Source organism: Mustela nivalis (genome assembly GCF_964662115.1).
Source record: "Mustela nivalis genome assembly, chromosome: X".
Lineage (NCBI taxonomy): Eukaryota > Metazoa > Chordata > Mammalia > Carnivora > Mustelidae > Mustela > Mustela nivalis.
This window is the reverse complement of record NC_139040.1, coordinates 37135203-37155730: the sequence shown is the minus strand read 5'-3', so window position 1 is coordinate 37155730 and position 20528 is coordinate 37135203. Positions and strand designations below refer to the sequence as shown.

Sequence of the window (20528 nt, the reverse complement as noted above, 5' to 3'; positions counted from 1 at the left end):
GTACATAATTCCATCAGGAAAGACGTTGAAGTCACTTCTTTCCACGCTCACCAGCCCTCGATTGCGGTCGTCCGGCGATAGTTGAAGAAACCACTGCAGTGGCACTCAGCTGTTCTCTGGCCCCTCTAAGGTGTCCTTGGCCAAATCTTACCTCTCTCAACTCCAAGGCAGCTGTGGGACACCCAGGGAGAAAGATGGCTTTGTAAAGTCCTGTTTGGTGTCAGAGAGGGGCCCTATTTCCAGACAGGGTAGTTACGATGCTTATTCTCAGAGCGCAAAGGGTCTTTGGAGTTTTGACTACACTTAACCCACTGTGCCTTAATGTGCCCTGTGTGTTTGGGCGTCTCTGGGGTGTGTAGCAGAGGTGATGCCTCGGGTTTGTTTTGTTTTGGTTTGGGGTTGTTTTTTTTTTAAGGGCTATGCCATTCTTAGATGCCTCAGTTTTAAAGAATGTTTCTGTATTTTGTGGACTCTAAAGGCCTCTCCGCCCTCTTTTTTTTTTTTTTTTGAGTTTTAACATCTCTAAATCTGGGTTGCATCTTACAATCAAATGGCATGACATAGTTCGAGCAGAGCATAGTTTTCTTTTCCAGAGGCAGATAAACTAGGGACAACTTACAACCCAAGGTGCCTTAGAGTAACTGAGATGCCAGTTAGAGATGCCAGAATTGTTGCTTTTGATTCCCCTTGCTGGCCCCCAGGAGATTCCCCCTCCTGGTAGAGGAAACCCCTTCGGAAAAACTTAAAAAAAAGTTTCAACACTCCATCTGCTCCTTCTTTCCTGCCAGCGTCCAGGCAGGCCAGGCAAGCTCTCTGCTTCCTGACCAGAGGGGGGCTCACTTTGCTGGGCTGCCTCTTGGGGCAGATGGTTTGTGGGCCCTGAAGGGGAGGGGGCGGTGCGCACCTGCATAATAAATCCCATGGTGCCAACCATCAGGGACAGAGGGAGGGAGGGAAGGAGGAAGCCAGAAAGAGAGTTGGGGTGGGAGCCAGAAAAGCCAGGCTAGCCATCCCCAACAGCTCTGGTTTCTTTATTTCCCAACCACAACCTGGCCAGACAGCTCAGCCTGCTTCCGTGGGGAATTCCCAGGGCCCGCCATTACCAGAGGTGAGCCAAGATGGGTGTAGAGGGAAGGAGCCCAGCCTCGCTCTGAACTCCTGGGGTTGACCCGAGCAGCTGTCTGGCCCGCACGGAGGAAGACAATGATTTCCTCACCTTGTCCCACAAGGCAGAGAAGAGTTAGGCAGTGGGCCTTTCAAGGAAAAAAGCAGCACCTTGTCCCGGAGCAGCAGCATGAGCCATGGACATTGACCACAATGGGAAATGGCCACCAACCTTCCCTGGGTGCTGGCGGCCACTCTCATTAACCTTGGCCTCTGTGGCCTTTAGGCCAAGCTCTTCCAGAAGGGGAAGGAGTGTCTGCAGGGAGACCCAGGGATACTTGGGCACAGGAAGCAGTTTGTGGACATCCCCTGCTCCCCCCCCACCCCCCCACAAGAGCTTAGCAAGACATGATCAGCCTGGATTACAGCTGCCCTCGTATAACTGGGTTAAAGTGTTGGCCTACTTAGGCCCCTCCTGCAGTGGCCTCCTTCAAAGCTGATGAGGCCGATTAGGAGGCTATTTCTGAGCCCTAGTTGTGTACTCGGAAGCCTGAGGGCCATCCTCCTGTGACAAGAAAGACAATAACTAAGGCTAGACAGCCAAGGGCAGAGTCTGCTGTGCCTGTGGGAGACAAGTGCTGTCAGACCTCGTGTGTCCTTGTAAAAGAAAAAGTCAAATAACGTCAAATCTAAGTGCCTGGACTTTGAACTTCAAAAACCCAAACCAACCAGTTTTCAGCCAAGGACCTTGTCCCTTGTCTTTGCCATCTCCAGTGCTAGCGAGGGTTGGCAGAGCATCAAGTCAAAGCCTTCAATGATAGTCACCAGCCTCCATTCAGTAGGTTCTGGGTGTTTGAGGGAGATTGCGATTTAACTTCTCTGAGCCTCAGTTTACTCTTCTGTAAAATGGCAATAATAATAGTGCCTACCTCACAGAACTGGGGGGAAGATTGAAGAGATAAGGCACAGAAGGCACTTGGCACAGGGCCAGCACATTGTAAGCACCGTTTCCGTCAATGTTAAATGGTATCTGCTGTCATTGCCACCACTGCCGCCACCACCATTGCCACCCTCATCCTCATCCTTATCCTCATCCAGACATCAGCATGAATGCCAAAAAGCTTAGTCTCTGGAGCCTGACAGACTTGGTCTGAATCCTAGCTCTGCCATTTTGTAGCTGGGTGGCCTTAGATAATTGATCATTTCTTTAACTAGATTCTTGTGCTGTAAGATGGGAACTTTATAAGGCTGTTGAAAAGTGCATACCATGGTGCTCATCACACAGGAAGCACTCAGTGAAGGTTGGTTATTTTAATTATTTCAAAGGGGTGATCAAGATCAGTGGTTGCCGGGGGCTGGGGTAGGGAGAGATGAATAGATGAAGTATAGAGGCTTTTTAGGGCTGTGAAACTGCTCTCTGTATGATAATATAATGGTAGACACATGTCATTAAACATTGATCCGAATTCATAGAATGTACAGCATCAAGAGTGAATCCTAATGTAAATGCTGGACTTTGGGTGATAATGACATTATCAGTGTAGGTTCTTCAGTTGTAACAAATACACCACTCTCGTGGTGGAGGGACTGATAGTGGCGGGGTCAGGGGAGAGACCATTTGCAGAGAGCAGGGTGGCAGGCAGTGAGTATATGGGAACTCTGTTTTCTGCTCAACTTTGCTGTGAACCTAAAACTGCATTAAAATTACAGTCTGTTTGAAAGGAAAGAAAAACAAAACGGTGATCAAACTAGATTGTTTTAAATTTAGGATGTTAACATAATCCCTGTGGTAACCACAAAGAAGATAAATGAAAGATACGGAAAAGGACAAGGGAATCAAAATGATTCACAAGAAAAAAACCCCATCAGACATAAAAGAAGGCAGTACTGGAGGAACTGAGGAATGAAAAGAGATATTCCACATAGAAAACACATAGCACAACAGCAGAAAAAAAAAATCCTTCATTATCCATAATCACTAAACGTAAATGGGTTAAACTTGCCAATTAAAAGAAAGATTAGCAAAGTGGATGACAAAGACAAGCTCTATGTGCTGCTTACAAAATACTCAATGTAGACCCAAAGACACAAATAGGTTGAAAGTGAAAGGATGAAAAAGATATTCAATGGAAATAGTGGTCACTGAAGAAGAGCTGGAGTGGCTAAATCACAGCAGGGCAGATAGATTTTAAGTGAAAAATTGTTATAAGAGGCCAAGAAGAGCATTTTTATTGATAGAAGGATCAATTCAACCAGAAGTTGTAACAATTATAAACATAGATACCAAACAACAGAGATTTAAAAGATATGAAGGAAACTGACATAATTGAAGGGAGAAATAGACAGTTTTACAATAATAGGTGGCAACTTCCTTACCCTGCTTTATATAATGGATAGGACACTTAGACAATAGATCAATAAGGAGTAGAGGACTTGAATGGCACTATAAACCACCTAGACATCAAAGACATACACAGCATACTCTACCCAACAAGAGCAGAGCACACATTCTTCCCCAGTGTACATGGGACATCCTCCAGGATGGGCCATATGTTAGGACATAAAGCAATTCTCAACAAATTTTAGACGATGAAAATCATACAGAGTATCTTCTCTGACCAAATGGAATGAAACTAGACATCAATAACAGAAGGGAAACTGAAAAAAAAAAACCCACAAATATGTGGAAATTAAACAATTCACTCTTAACCAATTGGTTAAAGAAGTCACCAGGGAACTTAGAAAATATTCTGTGATGAATGAAAACACAGTATACCAAAACACACAGGATACAGTGACAGGCAGTGTTCAGAATTGAATTTATAGCTGTAAACACTTACATTAAAAAGGAAGCTTTGAAATCAACACCTTAACTTTATACCTGGAGGAACTACAAAAAAGAAAAACTAAACCTGAAGCCAACAGAAAGAAGGAAATAATAAAGATGAGGACAGAGTTAATGAAAAGAGAATAGAAAAAAAATGAAGTCAATGAAACTGATAGCTGGCTCTTTGAAAAGTTCAACAAAATTGACAACACTCATTAAGAATGACTACACTCATTAAGAAGAAAAAGGCATAAATTAAAATTGGAAATGAAACATGGATGTTACCACCAACCTTAGAAAAATTTTAAGGATTATCAGAGAACACTATAAGCAGCTGTATGCCAATAAATTAGATAGTCTTCAGGACATGGACAAGTTCCCAGAAACACACGAATTACCAAAATCGACTCAAGAAAAAATAGAAACGCTCAGTAGACCTGTAATAGAAAAAGAGATGGAATCAGAATAAAAAACCTCCCAACTAGGAAAAACCCAGGCTTCACTGGTGAGTTCTACCAAACATTCAAAGATTTGACAGTAATCCTATTCAAACTCTTCCAAAAAACAGAAGAGAAAGCAACACTTCCTAACACAGTCTATAAAGCCAGCAGTACCCCGATACAAAAGCCAGACAAAGATACCATAAAGAAAGAAACCATGGACCAATATCCATTTTGAGTATAGACACCAAAGTCCTCAACAAAATATCAGCAAACAAAATCCAACAGCACATTAAGAGGATCTTACACATGACCAAGTGGAATTTATCCCGGAAATGAAGGGGTGGGTCAACATAAGAAAATCAACCGGTGGGGTGCCTGTATGGCTCAACCAGTTACGCTTCTGACTCTTGATCTTAGCTCAGGTCTTGATCTCAGAATCGTGAGTTCAAGCCCCGCATTGGGTTCCACATTGGATATGGAGCCTACTTTAAAAACCAAGCAGTGTTAAATACACCACATTAAGAGAAGAAAGGAGAAGTGAGCATTTCAGAAGGCAGAAAAGGCATTTGACAAAGGCAACAAGCTTTCATGACAAAAACATCAAACAAACTAGGAATTGAATGCAAGTACCTCAACATGATAAAGGGCATTTATGAGAAACCCACAGCTAACATCATACCCAGTAGTGTAAGACTGAAAGTTTTCCCCCGAGATGACACCCAAAATGGAAAGGAAGAAGTAAAACTCTATTTGCAGGTGATATGATTCTCTCTATATAAAATCCCATAACACACAAACACACACACACAACTAGTGTATAATTAAGAAAGGAAGGAAGGTAGGGAGGAAGGGAAGAAAGGAAGGAAGCAAAAAAAAGAAAAATAGAAAGGCAAGAAAGGAAGAAAGGAAAGAAGAAAAAAAAAAGAATGACAAGGTTAGTTTAGTTGCCAGATATAAGATCAGTGCACAAAATCAGTGGTGTTTCTATATGCCAGTAATGAATGATCTAAAAAGGAAGTTAAGAGAAACAATTCCATTTAAAATAGCACCCAAAAGAATAAGATTCCTTGGAATAAATCTAACCAAGGTGGTAAAAGGCTTATAACTGAGGTGCGCCTGGGTGGCTCAGTGGGTTAAAGCCTCTGCCTTCGGCTCAGGTCATGATCCCAGGGTCCTGGGATCGAGCCCCATAGCGAGCTCTCTGCTCAGCGGGGAGCCTGCTTTCTCCTCTCTCTCTCTCTCTCTCTCTCTCTCTCTCTCTGCCTGCCTCTCTGCCTACTTGTGATCTCTGTCTGTCAAATAAATAAAATCATTAGAAAAAAAAAAAAGAAAGAAGACAAATGGGAAGGCATCTCATGCTCATGGATTGAAAGACTTAATATTGAGATGGCAACAGTCCCTAAAGCAATATACAAATTCAAAGCGATCCCCATTAGAAGTCCAATGTTTTTTTTTTCCATAAATGGAAAGGCCAACCCTCAAATATATAAGAAATCTCAAGGATCCTTGAATAGCTCAAACAATAGTGAAAAAGAAAAACAAAGCAGGGGGACTCACGCTTCCCAATTTCAAAACTTAGTACAAAACTAGAGTGATCAAAACAGTGTGGTACTGGCATAAGGGTAGACATATAGACCAAGGAAATAGAACTGAGAGTATAGAAAGAAGCCCAAACTTCCATGGCCAACTGATTTTCGACAGGGGTGCCCAGACCATTCCATGGGGAAAATAGGTTTTTCAGTAAACAGTATGAGGATAACTGGATAACCATGTTCAAAAGAATGAGATTGGGGCTTCTCCCTCAAACCACACATAAACATTAACCCAAAACAGATCAACAACCTAAACAGAAGGGCTAAAATTATTAAAAGAAAACATAGGGGTAAATCTTTATGATCTAGCACTTGGCAGTTGATTCTTAGGTTTGACACCAAAAACATGAGCAACAGAAGAAAAAGATAGATACACTGGGTTTCATCAAAACTAGAAAGTTTTTTTCATTAAAGGACATTATAAAGAATGTGAAAAAGACCAAGTACAGAGTGGAATAAAGTATTTTCAAATTATTTCTCTGATAAGGGTTTAATATCCAGTACACACACACACACACACACACCAGTATACATACATATGTATACCATTACAATATACATATTGTATAAGACAAAAGAAACAACCCAAATAAAAACTGGGCAAAGGACTTGAATAGACATTTTTCCAAAGAAGATCTACAAGTGGACAGATTAGCACATGAAAAGGTGTTTCAACCTCACTGGTCATTAACGAAATGCAAATTAAAATCACAGTGAGATATCAGTTCACACCCACAAGAATGACCATGATCAGACCGACTCTAACTGGGTATTGGTGAGGATGTAGTGAAACTGGAACCGGCATACACAACTGGTGGGAAAAGTTTGATGGTTCCTCCAAAAGGTAAACAGAATGATCGTATGAGCCAGCAATCCCAAGCCTAAGTATATACCCAAGGAAGATGAAAATGCATGTGCCCACAGAAACTTAGACACAAATGTTTACAGCAGCACTATTCATAAGAGCCACATGTTTGAAACAGCGCAAGTGTTCATTGGTGGATAAATGGATAAGCCAATTGTGGTAGAGCCATACAATGAAATATCATTCAGCCATAAAATATCAGCGAGCCGTGACATAGACGGACCTCAAACACATTTTGCTAAGTAAAAGAAGCTAGGGACAGAAGGTCACATTTTGTGTGACTCCATGTGTATATATATCCAGGATAGGTCAATTCCGGGAGAGACAGAACAAAAGAAGATTAGAGGTTACTTAGGGGATGGGCAAGGGGCGAAGGAGGAGTCACCTCTTATGGAGATGGGGTGTTTTTATGGATTGATGAAAAAGTTTTAAACTAGAGCAAGCTCGTGGTTGTATGGCATTGTGAATCCACTAAAGATGACTGAATTGTGTGTTTTGCAGTGGCTCATTGTACTTTATGTGAATTTCATCTCAATAAAAGAAAATGTCAAACAAAGGAGGTGAAAAGAAGGGAGTTTCTTTTTACCTCGCAAGTGTCCTGGTACCCTGCTTGTGGGACTCCCTGTGCAGCCTCCTGCTCTTCCTTAGAAACGAGGGTGTCACCTGCACTTTGCCTATTAGCGATTTCGATTTGACCTTCTCCAAGCCTGCAGATTCTTCTGGAGTGGTATAAACCCAAATGTGGGAAGAAGGAGCCAGTTTGGCTCATCTACCCCACCAGAGCAATTTTGATTTGACCTCCTCCAAGGCCGCAGATTCTTCTGGAGGACAAGGGAGCTAGTTGGGCCTGTCTACCCCACCGGAGCAATCCCACCCTACTCGAGTAGCAGTATTAACCCCGTGCCCCCCCTTCCATTCCCATCATTCATGTGTACCATGGACCACGTCTGCTGGGCAAGGTAAACACAAACCAGGTCACCAAGGGGCATGGCTGCATGTACAGGGGTGACTATGGCCACCCACCACTGTCCCTGGCCAGAGTTCCTGGAATTCATTTGAATGCCTGAAGTGGAGAAAGTTTGGGGAAATGTGTGCATTACTCACACTAGTACTGCCCTTCCAGAAAGATGGGGGTTTCCCACTCTTTCCAGCCGAGATGCCCTTCCTACTCCACCAGGATGCGTAGAGGTGGGCAATATGATTGCCCCATCCAGCTGTTTGCTCAACCCCCATCTTCTATGCCGATACACACCAATCCACTTGTACGGGTTGACAGCTACCGTAACCTTGGATCATTCCGGAAGACCGCTGAGACAGAAATGCTGGTTTGATGGAAAGTGACTAGAGCACCTTCTAGTTTCAAAGCTGTCTGGTGTTTTGGCCATGACTCCCAACTCTCAGGAGCTTCTTGTTGGTTCAGATGTGATTTACCTACTGTCTTGCATACTACTACTTGATTTCCTGTTTTACAAGAATCCAGATTGAATACTGCCTTCCTGCCTTCCTGGCCTACGGAGTCGGTGAAAGTTACACCGAGAGGGACTCTGATTTTCCTCTCTGGGTGGGTCACCCCTACCATCCTCTCTCTCCTCCTGCTCTGTGAATAGACTTTTCCCCCAGCTACGGGATAATTTTTCAGCCAGTTGGCATACTATATAGGCTTTCTTCGGCTCCTTGGGCCTCCAGGATTCTTAGCACAAACAGCCCGGTCTTCAGCCATGCTGTTCTCTCCCTTCCTGTCACGGGAAGGGCCCAAAGCCTTTGAGAGGGCAGCTTTGCAGCGAGAGGCACAACTCTCCACCACCAAATGCCCTTCCGTGTGAACACAAACCTACTTCTGTAATCACATGTTTTCTTTCTCAACCAGCGGGCGCATTGCCGCTAGGGAACAAGATAGCTGGAGGGCCATAGGGGAAGCGACAACTCTGTTCAAGGGCCCCTCTGAGGTGGAAGCAATTTCAAGGGACCCTGTAAATCCAGCCGGAGGTTGCCTGGGCCCCGGTCTGAATGACTTTGCCCAACTAGACTGAACTTGGATGCCCCCCACCAACTCTAAGCTCCAAGCGGATGGTTCATTTGTTTTCATGATATTAACGCTATCATCATTCTTAAACGAAGAGCGGGGCCATGCCTCTGCAGGGACAGGCACTCAGAAAATATTGATGGATCACATTGAGCCTGACATTTGGGAGGGAAAGGCCGGAGTGGGAGAGGAAATGAGATGACAGCTTGCCAAAGGCTCTGAAGATACCTGGGCAGGTTGGGGCTCCGGCCATGATCTTCAGATTGTCCTGTGGGACCTGGCATTCTGTTGGAACCAATTCAAGTTTCCATAAACATTCACTTCAAAAGAAAAAACAGTGTGTATAAATGTATGGTATTTAAAAACCAATACAACCTGAAAGAAACCCCTAACGCATCCCAGTGGGTTAGTGGGAGCGGTTGGGTGGCCTCATTTCTGTTCAAACCTCAGGAGTGATGCGTCTGCTGCCTGAACTTCTTGTAGGCCTCGTCAGGCCTGGATCAGAAGGTGAAGACGGCACCAGGATTTCATGGTTTAGGCCGAGGCACACCCACTGTCCTAAAACTAGAGGAGTAAGATACCCTCTCTTCTCTGTGCAAATCAGGACCTTCTTGCTGTTGGACAGCCCAGAGTACAGAAATCAATGCGGTGCTGAGGCTCTGCCTCCATCATCTGTTGCCCCGATTATAAATTTTTCTAGTCCTCACCAGTTCTCATTAGCTAAGGAACCAGTGTGCATTTGTAATTTAGAACAACAAAATACCGCTTTTAATCTTGAATTTGTAACATAATGAGATGTCAGCTGAGATTTTGATTAAAAAAGCAAAGAGAGCCTCCCACCGTGGAGGGAGACCAAAGGCTGAGCAAATGACCAGCTCCTTGTGACTCAGCGGCCTCCTTCTAGAATGGGAGCATGAGCTCAAGGCCGCCAGGGCGGTTGGTGAGCACGGAGGCATGTCTCCCAGCCACCGCCCACCGTGAGGTTGGTGAGCACGGAGCGCACCCTACATATAAGCTCTGTTGGGCTCATGTGATCATCGGTCATGGGGGAGATCTGCAAGCGTGGATCATCAGTGTTCAATTATATAAGGCACATGGCCTTTACCAGGCTTCTGGGCCAGTTCATTGAAACGATTTGTGACCGTCAGTGCAACCTGAACGTAATCTATTCAGGGTCATTTTTAAATCCGGTTGTAACCAAGTTCTCAGGACGAGGTCAGCTGGCTTCAGAAGTGTACTTAATTAGGATCTAAGGCAGTTTCCTCCCCATCTTGAACGATTTCTTTCCACATGCCTGGAGTCTGGAGCAGGAGATTGTCCCACAAGCTATAGGATTAAAGGGGGGGGTGCCTTTTAACATAGGAGCCCACGCCTTCTCCCCAGGGCCCACCTCATGCGTGTCCCCCCATTCAGTTATTCCTCCTGCAGGCGAAGGCCTGGGCAAGCATTGGGGAAGCCACGACAGCTTTGCCCACACCCACACTTGTCTTGGCTCCTGGGGTCAGAGCTGCAGGAAGTGCGGGAAGCCGTCCTTCACTAGCACTCCCGACTGGCAGCTCTGAATCCGCGTGTGATTTCGCCACGGCCGACTGCCCCCAGCTCACTCCGATGGGACCCCTCGGGCATGAGAGTGTTTTCCATCAACAGAGAGGAACAGCCGCGCCGCTCCTCTGAAGCAGCGGGGCTATTTCCAAGGTGCCTAGTGGGGCGTGAAATCCAGGGGGGGAATGCTGAAGCTCTGTGAAGAATTTAGGTAGGTGGAGTGTGATTGTTGAAGTTGAAATCCGTCCAGACCATTGAGTTAACCACTAATGTGATAAAAGTGAAGGCTGTGGGCTCATGCAATTACTTCGTTCTACCTGAGCCTATTAATATTGTCTACATCGTTACCCCCCCCAAAAAAATAATAAATAAAAATCCCATGTACCATTAACCATGAATGATGGAACTGGATAAACCTCGAGCAGATGGCTGCCTTAATGGAGCTCTATTCAACACCACAGTAGTCCTCCGGGATCTGAGATGGCTGTTTTTAGCCCCCGTGATTGACATCAACACGTGTCACCAAATTCACACGGGCAGCAGGGCTTTGGGGCAATGCAACAGAAAAGAAGCCCGCGTGCATTCATGAGCGATTAATCCTGAAATATGCATGGGACGGCATAGGATTTAGAACTGAGACAGCAAACGATTTAGAAAGAGCCTGAGGTATTCGAGCAATGTCCTTGGTGGCCTTTCCATGGGGGAAGAGATAAGGCAACAGCTGGGAGAGAGGTGGCCCACCAAGAGCTCGCCGTCTCTCAATGCAGGCTCTTATCTGGCCCCCGAAGGTCAGCGCCACCGGCTGCCTTGCCCTCTACTCAAGATGGTTTCCCCAAACTCCAGCTAGGAGTAGAGTTCACCTCCTGCCACTCCAGAACTGGAAAAGTAACTGGGGACATCTTTTGGGTGTACGGTAAGCCTGCTGCGTGTGTGAATGTGTACTGGCTCTGATGAGCCACGTCCGGGCCGTTTTCAGATTCCGTCCCTCCAGTACTGAGAACATGGCAAAGCCTTGAGGGCAGAAGAGAAGACAGGCTTCCCAACCTCCTGAGGTGCTCTCACCTGGATAGCACTGCTAACTGTCCCCACCAGCTCGCAAGAGGGAAACACCTGGAAGAAATTTAGAGCTGGAGTGAGCACGGTTATGCTACCACCGGACTACACATCTGATGCCCGCCCCAGGTCGGTGGCCAGGGCGGACTGTCCCATAAAGGCTGGACTCAGTCACCAAGCCAGGATAGAGGGCCAGGCAAAAAGAGGACACAGGCAAATCATAGGGGAGGTGGGGACCAGCTGCGGGCAGGTGAGGTTTCCGGAGCACCGGTCTGGAAAGAAATCGGCATCGGCTCCGAAGTATATTGTTTCCAAGTCTTCGGCGGCTAGCGTGGTGGCAAGAAGTCCCCAGGAGACCAAGAGCCTTACGATGAGGAGGGCAGGTTAAAGAAAGAGACACCAAACGGTAACTCAGTTTTAACATTTTATTGGGTAAATGATTTTAAAGATAGTAACAATAGTGTCAAAACTACTACAATATCTTTCCACAGCCATACCTTAGAGACCCACATAAACCTTCTGATTTTTTCCTCTCGCTCAGTTTTAATATTTTCAAGCTATACATACCATATAAAATGCCCATTTCCAATAGTTTCTTCAAACTATTAAGCAATTAAATGTGGAAGGAAGGAGGTTCTAGTTATACTTGGAGGGGGTTTCGGGTAATCTGCAATGTCTCACTCTAATCCAAAAACAGGTTACTAAGAACGAAGGAAAAGATGAGCTACTCCAGGTAGCTTTTGCTTATTACGAGTCTCACCACTGTATCACCAAGAACTCAGTATGCTGGTGACGGATTCAAAGTAATTTCGGGGAACATACAAAACACTAAAATAACTTAGAAACTAGATCCAAATATTTCAAAAGTAATTGACTTTGATATACAAAAACAGTCAGAGGTGGTTACAAAAGTTTGTTTTCTCAGTGCGTCTATGTACCAGCGCAGTTACTGGGTCCAGAGCAAAATAAAAGATTTCTCTTCTTCTGAAACAGTAATAAAAAACAAGGAAAACAGATCTTTGTATATAAAGGATCAATGCTGGTCTTCAGAATAATGTAATCGGAAACCCTTAAATCGAGAGGCACACAACGGGTTTCTGCTTTTAAAAAATAAAAGGAAAGTCACCAGTTTATTTCAATGGAGGAGGTGCTCACACCCCTCAAATAAACTTCATTCAGTTGAACATCACTAGCAAAAATCACTTAGAAACTGTACAAAAATAAAAAAGTTAACACATTTAATCCTGCAAGGTTTTTGTAAGGACTGGAAGGCAGGCTTTTGGAGCAGCATCTGGGCATGGCTGGGGGCTTCTTTGGTTTGATCTAACACACGTGAGAGATGGAACCTATTCCAGATGACAGTTTCAAATTTCCTGCACATTTGGAGACACAAAAAGAGGCCAGTATACAAACTTCCAGTGTGCTGGGCATTGGGACTGTGTCTACTGGACTAGAAACTCTTCCACCCGCTTGAAGGGGGCGGGGGGAACGAGAGCAAGCCTTGCACCTTCCTCCATCAAGTACACCGACCTCTCGTGGTTAGGGGAGCCTAGGGTGGGGGGCGGGGGAGCACACTGTCGTGCAGTCCGAAGGCCACTTAATGGGGGTCGGGGCGGGCTGGGGGCTTGGTGGGGAGGGCAATTGTTCTTTTAGTATCTGGTACCTGGCTGATGTTGTTTAAAAATAAGAAAACCTTCCAGAAACGGAAGCCTTTTGCTACATACCAAAGTAAAACGCGTACTGTTTTCCCAGAGGGAAAAAAAAATACCCAGTTGCATTTGAGAAACAAAACACAGAAATGGAACTAATTAACATTTAAAAGGGGGGGGCAATGTAAACTTTGTGCTACTCAAATGAAGTTCAAGTATTACTTCTGAGCTGTTTAAAGATCACTGAACTTATACAATATTCTGGTGATAAGAGTGCAATTCACATTTGTGTTTCTGAACAAATAAACCACAACTGGGCTAAAACACAACCTGTGCAATCAGAATCTTCGTCTGAGTTAAAGACACATGCTACATATTTCAACATATTCCAAGTTCATTCAAAGCACAGACTTAAGAGCTTTGTACTATACAATGAAGGTGAAAAGGGTCTAGCGTTCGTTTGAAGCACACCATTACGGTCTGCAAGACACCCTTTATGCTACCAAATCTTTTCAGTCAACAGCTATTTAGAGACAAATAAAATGCACTGTGCATTAATCTGAAAACAAAAGGAGACAAAACTATCCTTTCCCCCCAAGCCATGGTGGGAAATATTGCTGACCTCGTCCTCTGAAGCCTGCAGGATGGTTATTTCTTCAGTATAACATTATTACACTGGTAAGAAAAAAATCTGTAGAACATCTGCATATATCAAGAATTTTTAAAAAATCTGATATGATTTTTAGAGTCCGCATGACCAGTCACGTGACCTGCTCAAGATTGATTAGCACCGTTAAATACATAAACACACATATGTGTGTATGTACGTGTAAGTAAATGTATACATACACACATATGTATGTCATAGATCTTTTCTTTAAAAAAACAACAACAACAACAACTTCTAACCATGAGCTCACCCAGGACGAGGAGCCTGTTGAACTGATGAGATGATGGATAAGATGGGTCAATATTGGTCTATTTTGTCTCTCTTCAGTTTGCTTGTTTTATTTACTTTTTTTTTTTTTTGCAGCAGATAATATCATTCAGCTTGTGCTCAGTTTCCCTATAAGGGCAAGAAAAAGTTTCCGTCAGGTAGCCACCTGGTTTTATGCTGAAAGACGAATCTGCTCCAAAAATGCTCCCAAGGAGAAACAGAAGGACTCAAGATCCCTTGCTACAGCCCAACAGCTAGCTTTCTCTGACTAATCTCTAGGTTCAATGAAACTGGCTACCAGGATTGCATTTCAGGCTAACAGTTGGCTTCTTAGTTAAGGCATCACAACTGAAAATGGTTATTTCAACAACGGGCGCTGTGGATGAAAGGAATACCACCAAACTTCTAAGGACTCTCATCAAAAACAAAAGCAGTTTGCTCAGCCACAGTGGCAAGCACAGGGAATCCAGGCAATCAGCGCACCAACCAGCAAAAGGGTTTTGAATTCGGAGCTAGCAGTCTGTCATTTGTCACAGCCGACTCTAGATATAAGTGCCACCATTTTGATTTTCAGTGACATCTCAAGAGTTTTAGACTACATATTCTGCACCATACTTATATTCATCACTTGATATACTGGTTTCCTGCTGGAGAAAAATTACACAAACATGCGCGTGCGCGCGCGCGCACACACACACACACACACACACACACTCACACGCAGATTTACTATTGAAAAATGAAGGTAATCTTTCTCCAGAATCATCTGTCATTTTTCCTGGGGATAGACACACAGACCTCCTACTCCTCCTGACATTGGGAAGTCCGCTTTGTATGCGCTGTAGGAAGACCAGCCCTGCAAATCGGCTGGGCTCTAACAACTATCATTTCTAAATACCAGCTCCATTTTCATAGGTGTAACGTAACATCTTATCAACATAGTAAATGTGTTTCTATCAAAAGTATGTAGTGCAGAAAGACTCCAGTCTTGTCCCCATGACAAACATATCTGAAATTGTGGCATATACGAACTTTTGTTTCACTAGATTATCTTTACTATTTCTTTAAATAGTCGCTAAAATTGTCTCTGGCCAATCATGACTTACTGAAACCTAAAGCTAGCAGGTTTAAATTAATATATAATAGACAAATGTCTCTTTTTGGTTATTTGCTCAAAATAAATTTTTTCACCTTAAAAAAATACCTAAGAGTAAGGAATTTGTCTAATCTGCTGTTTCCCATATAGACACAATAAAATTTTATAAGAATATTTCTCTAAATTGCCTTTTTCCCCCTAACCTCTCTTAATTCCATTTAATTATATTCTTCTCAAAGGCACTAAATTCTGTATCTGCTCTCTTCCTGATATTTGCTGCTCTTCAAAATGACTTCTGTAGCATATCTGAAAGGTAGCTTGTACTTTCTTAAAACAGTGTTGTAGTTTGTTAAGTTGGTTCTATAAAGTAATGAAGCTGTCTCTTCTACAATAACCAGCACAAAAGGCATAAATGATTTCTCACGTTCTGTGACAAGCCCTATCATGGACCTTCCAATGTTCTCTACTAGAACTTAAGTTCATATATTTTAACCATGGGGAAAACACCTAAGTGAAGACCCACATACTAAGCTCTCCTAGCTAAATGCATTTTAGACAAATTCAAGAGTAATATACAAATACCTGAATTTGATATAAATTGCTCCCAAACTCAGCTATCAAAAATTCTCTATCTTACTGGGGGAAAACTAGAGAAAAACCTAAATAAAATCCTCAAAAACTGCACAATGTCTTCCATCCACAGTCGAAAGAAGGAGGGAAGAGAAGATAGAAGGACAGAAAGAAGACAGGAGGGAAGGCAAGAGAGACAGAAAGACAGAAACCTGACTGAGAGAGCAAAGCAAAATTCTACATAACAGGGCGAGGAAAGAAAAACCCGAAAGTTATATATGCTGCAAAAAAAAAAAAAAAAAATCAATGACCTAAAATAATGAAACAGAATCTTCTTAACAAATGCCATTTTCCTACCCGTTACCATGATGATCTTAATGATGTCCAAGCTTCATCATGGCAACGGAAACTATCATCATAAAATGGTACAGTAAAAGAGATAGCTAGACCAAGAAGGGGTAGGGTCTCCTGGGAAGAGGTCTGCAGAGAGGCCCAGTGACTGGCTGTGCGGCTCAGTGTCAGGAATAATGGTTGTATGGCGGAAGGGGATGCCCAATGCCATTTTGGAAATGATGATGCTGGCGATGAGCAAGGTATTCGGCATAGCTCAGGGTCATCTTTTCACTACGGTACCTGAAAAAGTCAGGGAAGAGACAAAGTTAACATCAAGAAATAGATGGCATGCCGATGTCGGAGCCCGGAAGGACGTGAGAGATACCTTTACAGACCAAGAGAGACAGAGGTCCCGAGAGAAGTCATGACTGGGCCAACGCCATGCAACTGAGTGGTGAAGCTGAGATCCGAACCTGGGAATCCAAAGTCTGAATCCAGGGCTCTTCTACTATTCGTGGTTTCAACTATTCTAGACATTTCCGTGCCCTCTCCCCGGCAGCCCCAGTTTGCCAATGGGAAGGAGCACAGGAAAGCCAACCTATTGCCATCGTGTATGCATCTCATTCACTTGACTGCTCTTTCTGCCAGGACCTTCCCTTGTTGACCATGGCTTTCCCTCCATCCACGTATCTACTCAGGTCTTGCCAGTCAGTAAGAATAGCAACAATCAAACACTTTTCCTAGTACTGGTATCCCAAACCCTCTCTTCCGCCATCTCTGGCTCTCCTTTCACCCCCTCACTTCTCAAAACCGTAATGTGTGTTTTCTACCTTTTTAGCCCTCCATCTCACGCTGCTCCTCGGCCTGGTCTTCCTTGGCTCCTGCCACTCTTCCACAGAAACCGCTCTCTCAGAAGGTCCCGCTGTTCCTGCTTGACCTCTCCATTAGGACAGTGTGCACCTCTCCCTTTCTGAAGCTCTCCCGTGTCATGGGTTCTCCAACTCCACACGTCCCTGGTTCTCCACCCACACACTGTCTCTCAGACTTCTCCTTTATCACTCGGACTCTTCCTCCTGCTCCTGCCTGGTAGGATTTTACTGGGTTTCTTCCGCCTTCTGTTCTTTTGATCCTACACCCTCTGTGCCCCCTCGGGGAGCCCTATCTTTATAGCTTCAGCTAGGACCTCTTCACACATGATCCCAAATCACCATTTCTGGCCATGAGTTCTATCTATGAACATTTACAGTCACATACCGGACATTTCTATACAAATACCCCAGGAAGCACTTCATATGCAGAACCAGTGCTGAAACGTGACTCCTCCTGTGTCCCCTCCCTTGATTAAAGGGTGCTTTGTGCCTTGGTGCTTTTTCATCTGGAGTGAAACCTTGACTTATTCTTCTTCCCTACTTCTGAATGATGACTAAGTCCTTTTGTTTCTTCCAGTGTTTTCTGATCTGTTTCACTTCCTTTGGGTGGCTGCCCCAGATCCTTAGGTAATTAGCAATGTCTTCTAACTCCTTTTCCTGTGAACCATTCCAATCCTACACCTTCCCAAATCCATCTGTTTCAAACCCTTCAATGGCTACTTACTGCCTCTAGAAGCAGGTCTACACTTCTTACTCAGGAATTCAAGACCCTCCATAATATGACCCAACCTACCTTCTGGGCAATGTTTTGCTCCCATGACCACCTTCTATATGCACACTGAAAGACCGGCCAAATCAGACTGTTGAACGTTCCTCAGAACTTGGCTCTGTACTTCACCACCCACATGCCTCGACTCACTAAATTAATCCCTTTCCTCCCCCACCCTCATATATTCTACCCATTCTTCCGGACCAGTCTCAAACCTACATCCTCTCTGAAATGTTGTATTATCTAACCCCACCCCTCTTGGAAGTCCTCTTTCCCTACTTTATGACCTCACACTAGCCATCACAGTCTGCCTTATATTCCTCATTATTTTTGTATGTGCCCTTCTGGTCTCCTAGACTGACTTCAAGGAAAGAAGAGAGGGAGGCATTTTTAAATGTGTAACTCTGCAGGGCTGGGAAAAGTCCAATTTTAGACTATAGGCATTCATTGTAGTTTTATGGAGTCAAAACAAATGGAAACAGCAATCCATTTTCCTAAAATGTTGGATATTTTAAAAAAATAAGTATCCCCATCATCCCACAGAGAAATACATTTGGCATTTGTGAGTCTAGCTCACTTGTGATTTTCAGTAAGCTTCCATGGTAGACTTCTATCACTGCCAACATCCTAAGGTTAAATTCAAATTTGAAGAGTGCTTATCAGAATCCAGGGGTTCTGCTAAGCAATGTCCAAAGCTAGCCAATGGCTACTTCTGGTAACTTTCTTCGATAATGTAGTCTACAGGCTCAGAGGATTTGCTCATGTAAAGCCAAAGGAATCACAAAGGATGTGTGATTCCTTTGGATCAGGATGGGAAGGATGCTAAGGATGGGAGGGATGGGCTCAAACATCACACAAGCTTTATTGCCGAGCTAGGTTCCATCGTATCCACCCCCAGGATGGCCCAGCCATTCATTTCCATTCCGTTTCAGAAGAGGGAAGCAAGTAAGAGAGACCAAGGAAGTCAAAGGGTTATAGACATACACATCGAAAGGTACTGGTTAGCCTTGTGCTAGAAAATGCCTTCTGTACCTGGTCAGTTTTATGGTTTTCCTGAATTCATTAGTAATCGGAGCTTTATATCCTCCTTTCCTCAGTAAGGAGTCTATGGTCTGAATATGGTCCCATCCTGTGGAGAGTAGACCAGATAAAATACCAGTCACGCACATGTCACAAGCACTTTGGGGAAAATACAAAATGGCTTCGCAGAGGTCAGCTGTCACTGTCACCAAATACCATCAACTCCATTGGTCTTAAAAACAATCACACAGAAGAGCTCAGACTTCTTCCTGTTGAGAAGCAGCTCTGGCCCTGCTTCTCTATATATACCTTAAGTGCTAGCTACCCGTGATGGCTGACGACATTAGCTTTTTTTTATCTCAACCACATTCAAAGACGAGAAGTCTAAGAGGCTGGCAGTGACGGCTCAGGTGGGTCTCAATATTAAACCATAAACACTGCCCTCTCCTTTAACAATGACATCTTTAAAAGGGAGGGAGAAGCCCAAATGTCACTTGTGCCAGCTCAGTAGTAGTTAGGACTACCACACTAACTCATGGTAACTACCGTCCCTGTTGATACCTTCTGGGGTCAATCAAGTGTATCTGTGTGAAATATGCGAAGACATTTTTATTGGTTCTGATGTGGGATGGTGTGCTTAATATCCGAGCCCCTCCCCCATGAAGCCAGTGGGAACTACGGGATTGAGGACATTTTTGAAAGTAAGCCCAATAAATCTTCTGATAGCTGTCTTAAAGACTAACTCTCTTGTCGGGGTGAGGGGTGTGTAATGACATGAAATTGTATGATTATATAGCTCACATTTATATGAACCAAACAGGAGAGAACCAACTACAGATGCTTTCTGATGAGGAATAAAAAAGCTCTATAAGATAAAGAAGAAATATTCATTTCAACTGACGTGGAAAACTAGAATTTCATAGTGGCTAGAAAGGACAAGGTGCTAGAGAGCGAAGAATTCCTTAAGGTTACAGTGGTGGTTCATAAACGCTTGTGCTCTATCTGCCAACACAGAAACATGTTTGATAGGGAAGTGCGGACCCAGCCGATCAAACTCTAAGACTCCATGTCATCTCGGTGCTCTTGTTATTAATGGGAAACCTACAGTCCTCACAGCAGCCGATGAGTCCCCGGCAACCACCTGACGAGGAAGCATTTGTTACTGTTAATGAATGTACCGTGGGGCTATTAGACAGAAGGCTTGTTTATGACAAAAGGCTATAGCACAGTGGGATTATGGGCAAAGGGCATTTCAAATTCACAGCAAACCACTGCCTAAAAAGAAAAAACCCACTTCTACAAGTCTTTGCTCTGGGGAAAGTTAGATTTTTGCGTGTCTTTGCTCTCCAACTGTAGTGCAGAGATTCAACTTCTCTAGGAGTAATTCACTGATCTCATACAGACATTGCAGTGACAGTGATGGAAGAGTCATTTCTTCTCATTTGACAACTGCAAAGTCAGATAAGTGCATTTCAATGTGTATATCTGTTGGACTTCTTCCCCAGATCATATGAAATAAAGTACGACAATGACCTTGCTCCTTTGCAACCTCCGGTAGGTAGGTGGCGGTGCGTTTTGATCCTTTTTCATTGATGAATTCTATTCTAATGCCATGTACACCCACCTGAAAGAAATTGGCAGTTTTATTAGTACAGTCTTCTTCATAGAAACAGAAAGAAAAGGTTATAATTTCACTTTTAAGAGAAGGCAGTTTTTCCTTTCCCCTTGTTTTTGGAAGGGCATACATATATATATACATGTCTGTATGTATGTATGTATGTATATGTACACACACACACACAATTTTTCTCTTTCCAAAGCACTGACTTTGAGTTT

General features: G+C 43.8%; 1 protein-coding gene across 1 annotated transcript in view; it reads right to left on the bottom strand.

Moving 5' to 3' along the window:
- Positions 1–11860: 11860 nt before the first annotated feature.
- AMMECR1 (AMMECR nuclear protein 1) overlaps positions 11861–20528 on the bottom strand; it is a 114743-nt gene continuing 106075 nt past the window's right edge. Inside the window, 3 exon segments of the mRNA XM_082717345.1 lie at positions 11861–16334; positions 18705–18801; positions 20226–20316. Coding sequence (XP_082573471.1) covers positions 16220–16334; positions 18705–18801; positions 20226–20316 — 303 coding nt within the window. The 3' untranslated portion in view covers positions 11861–16219.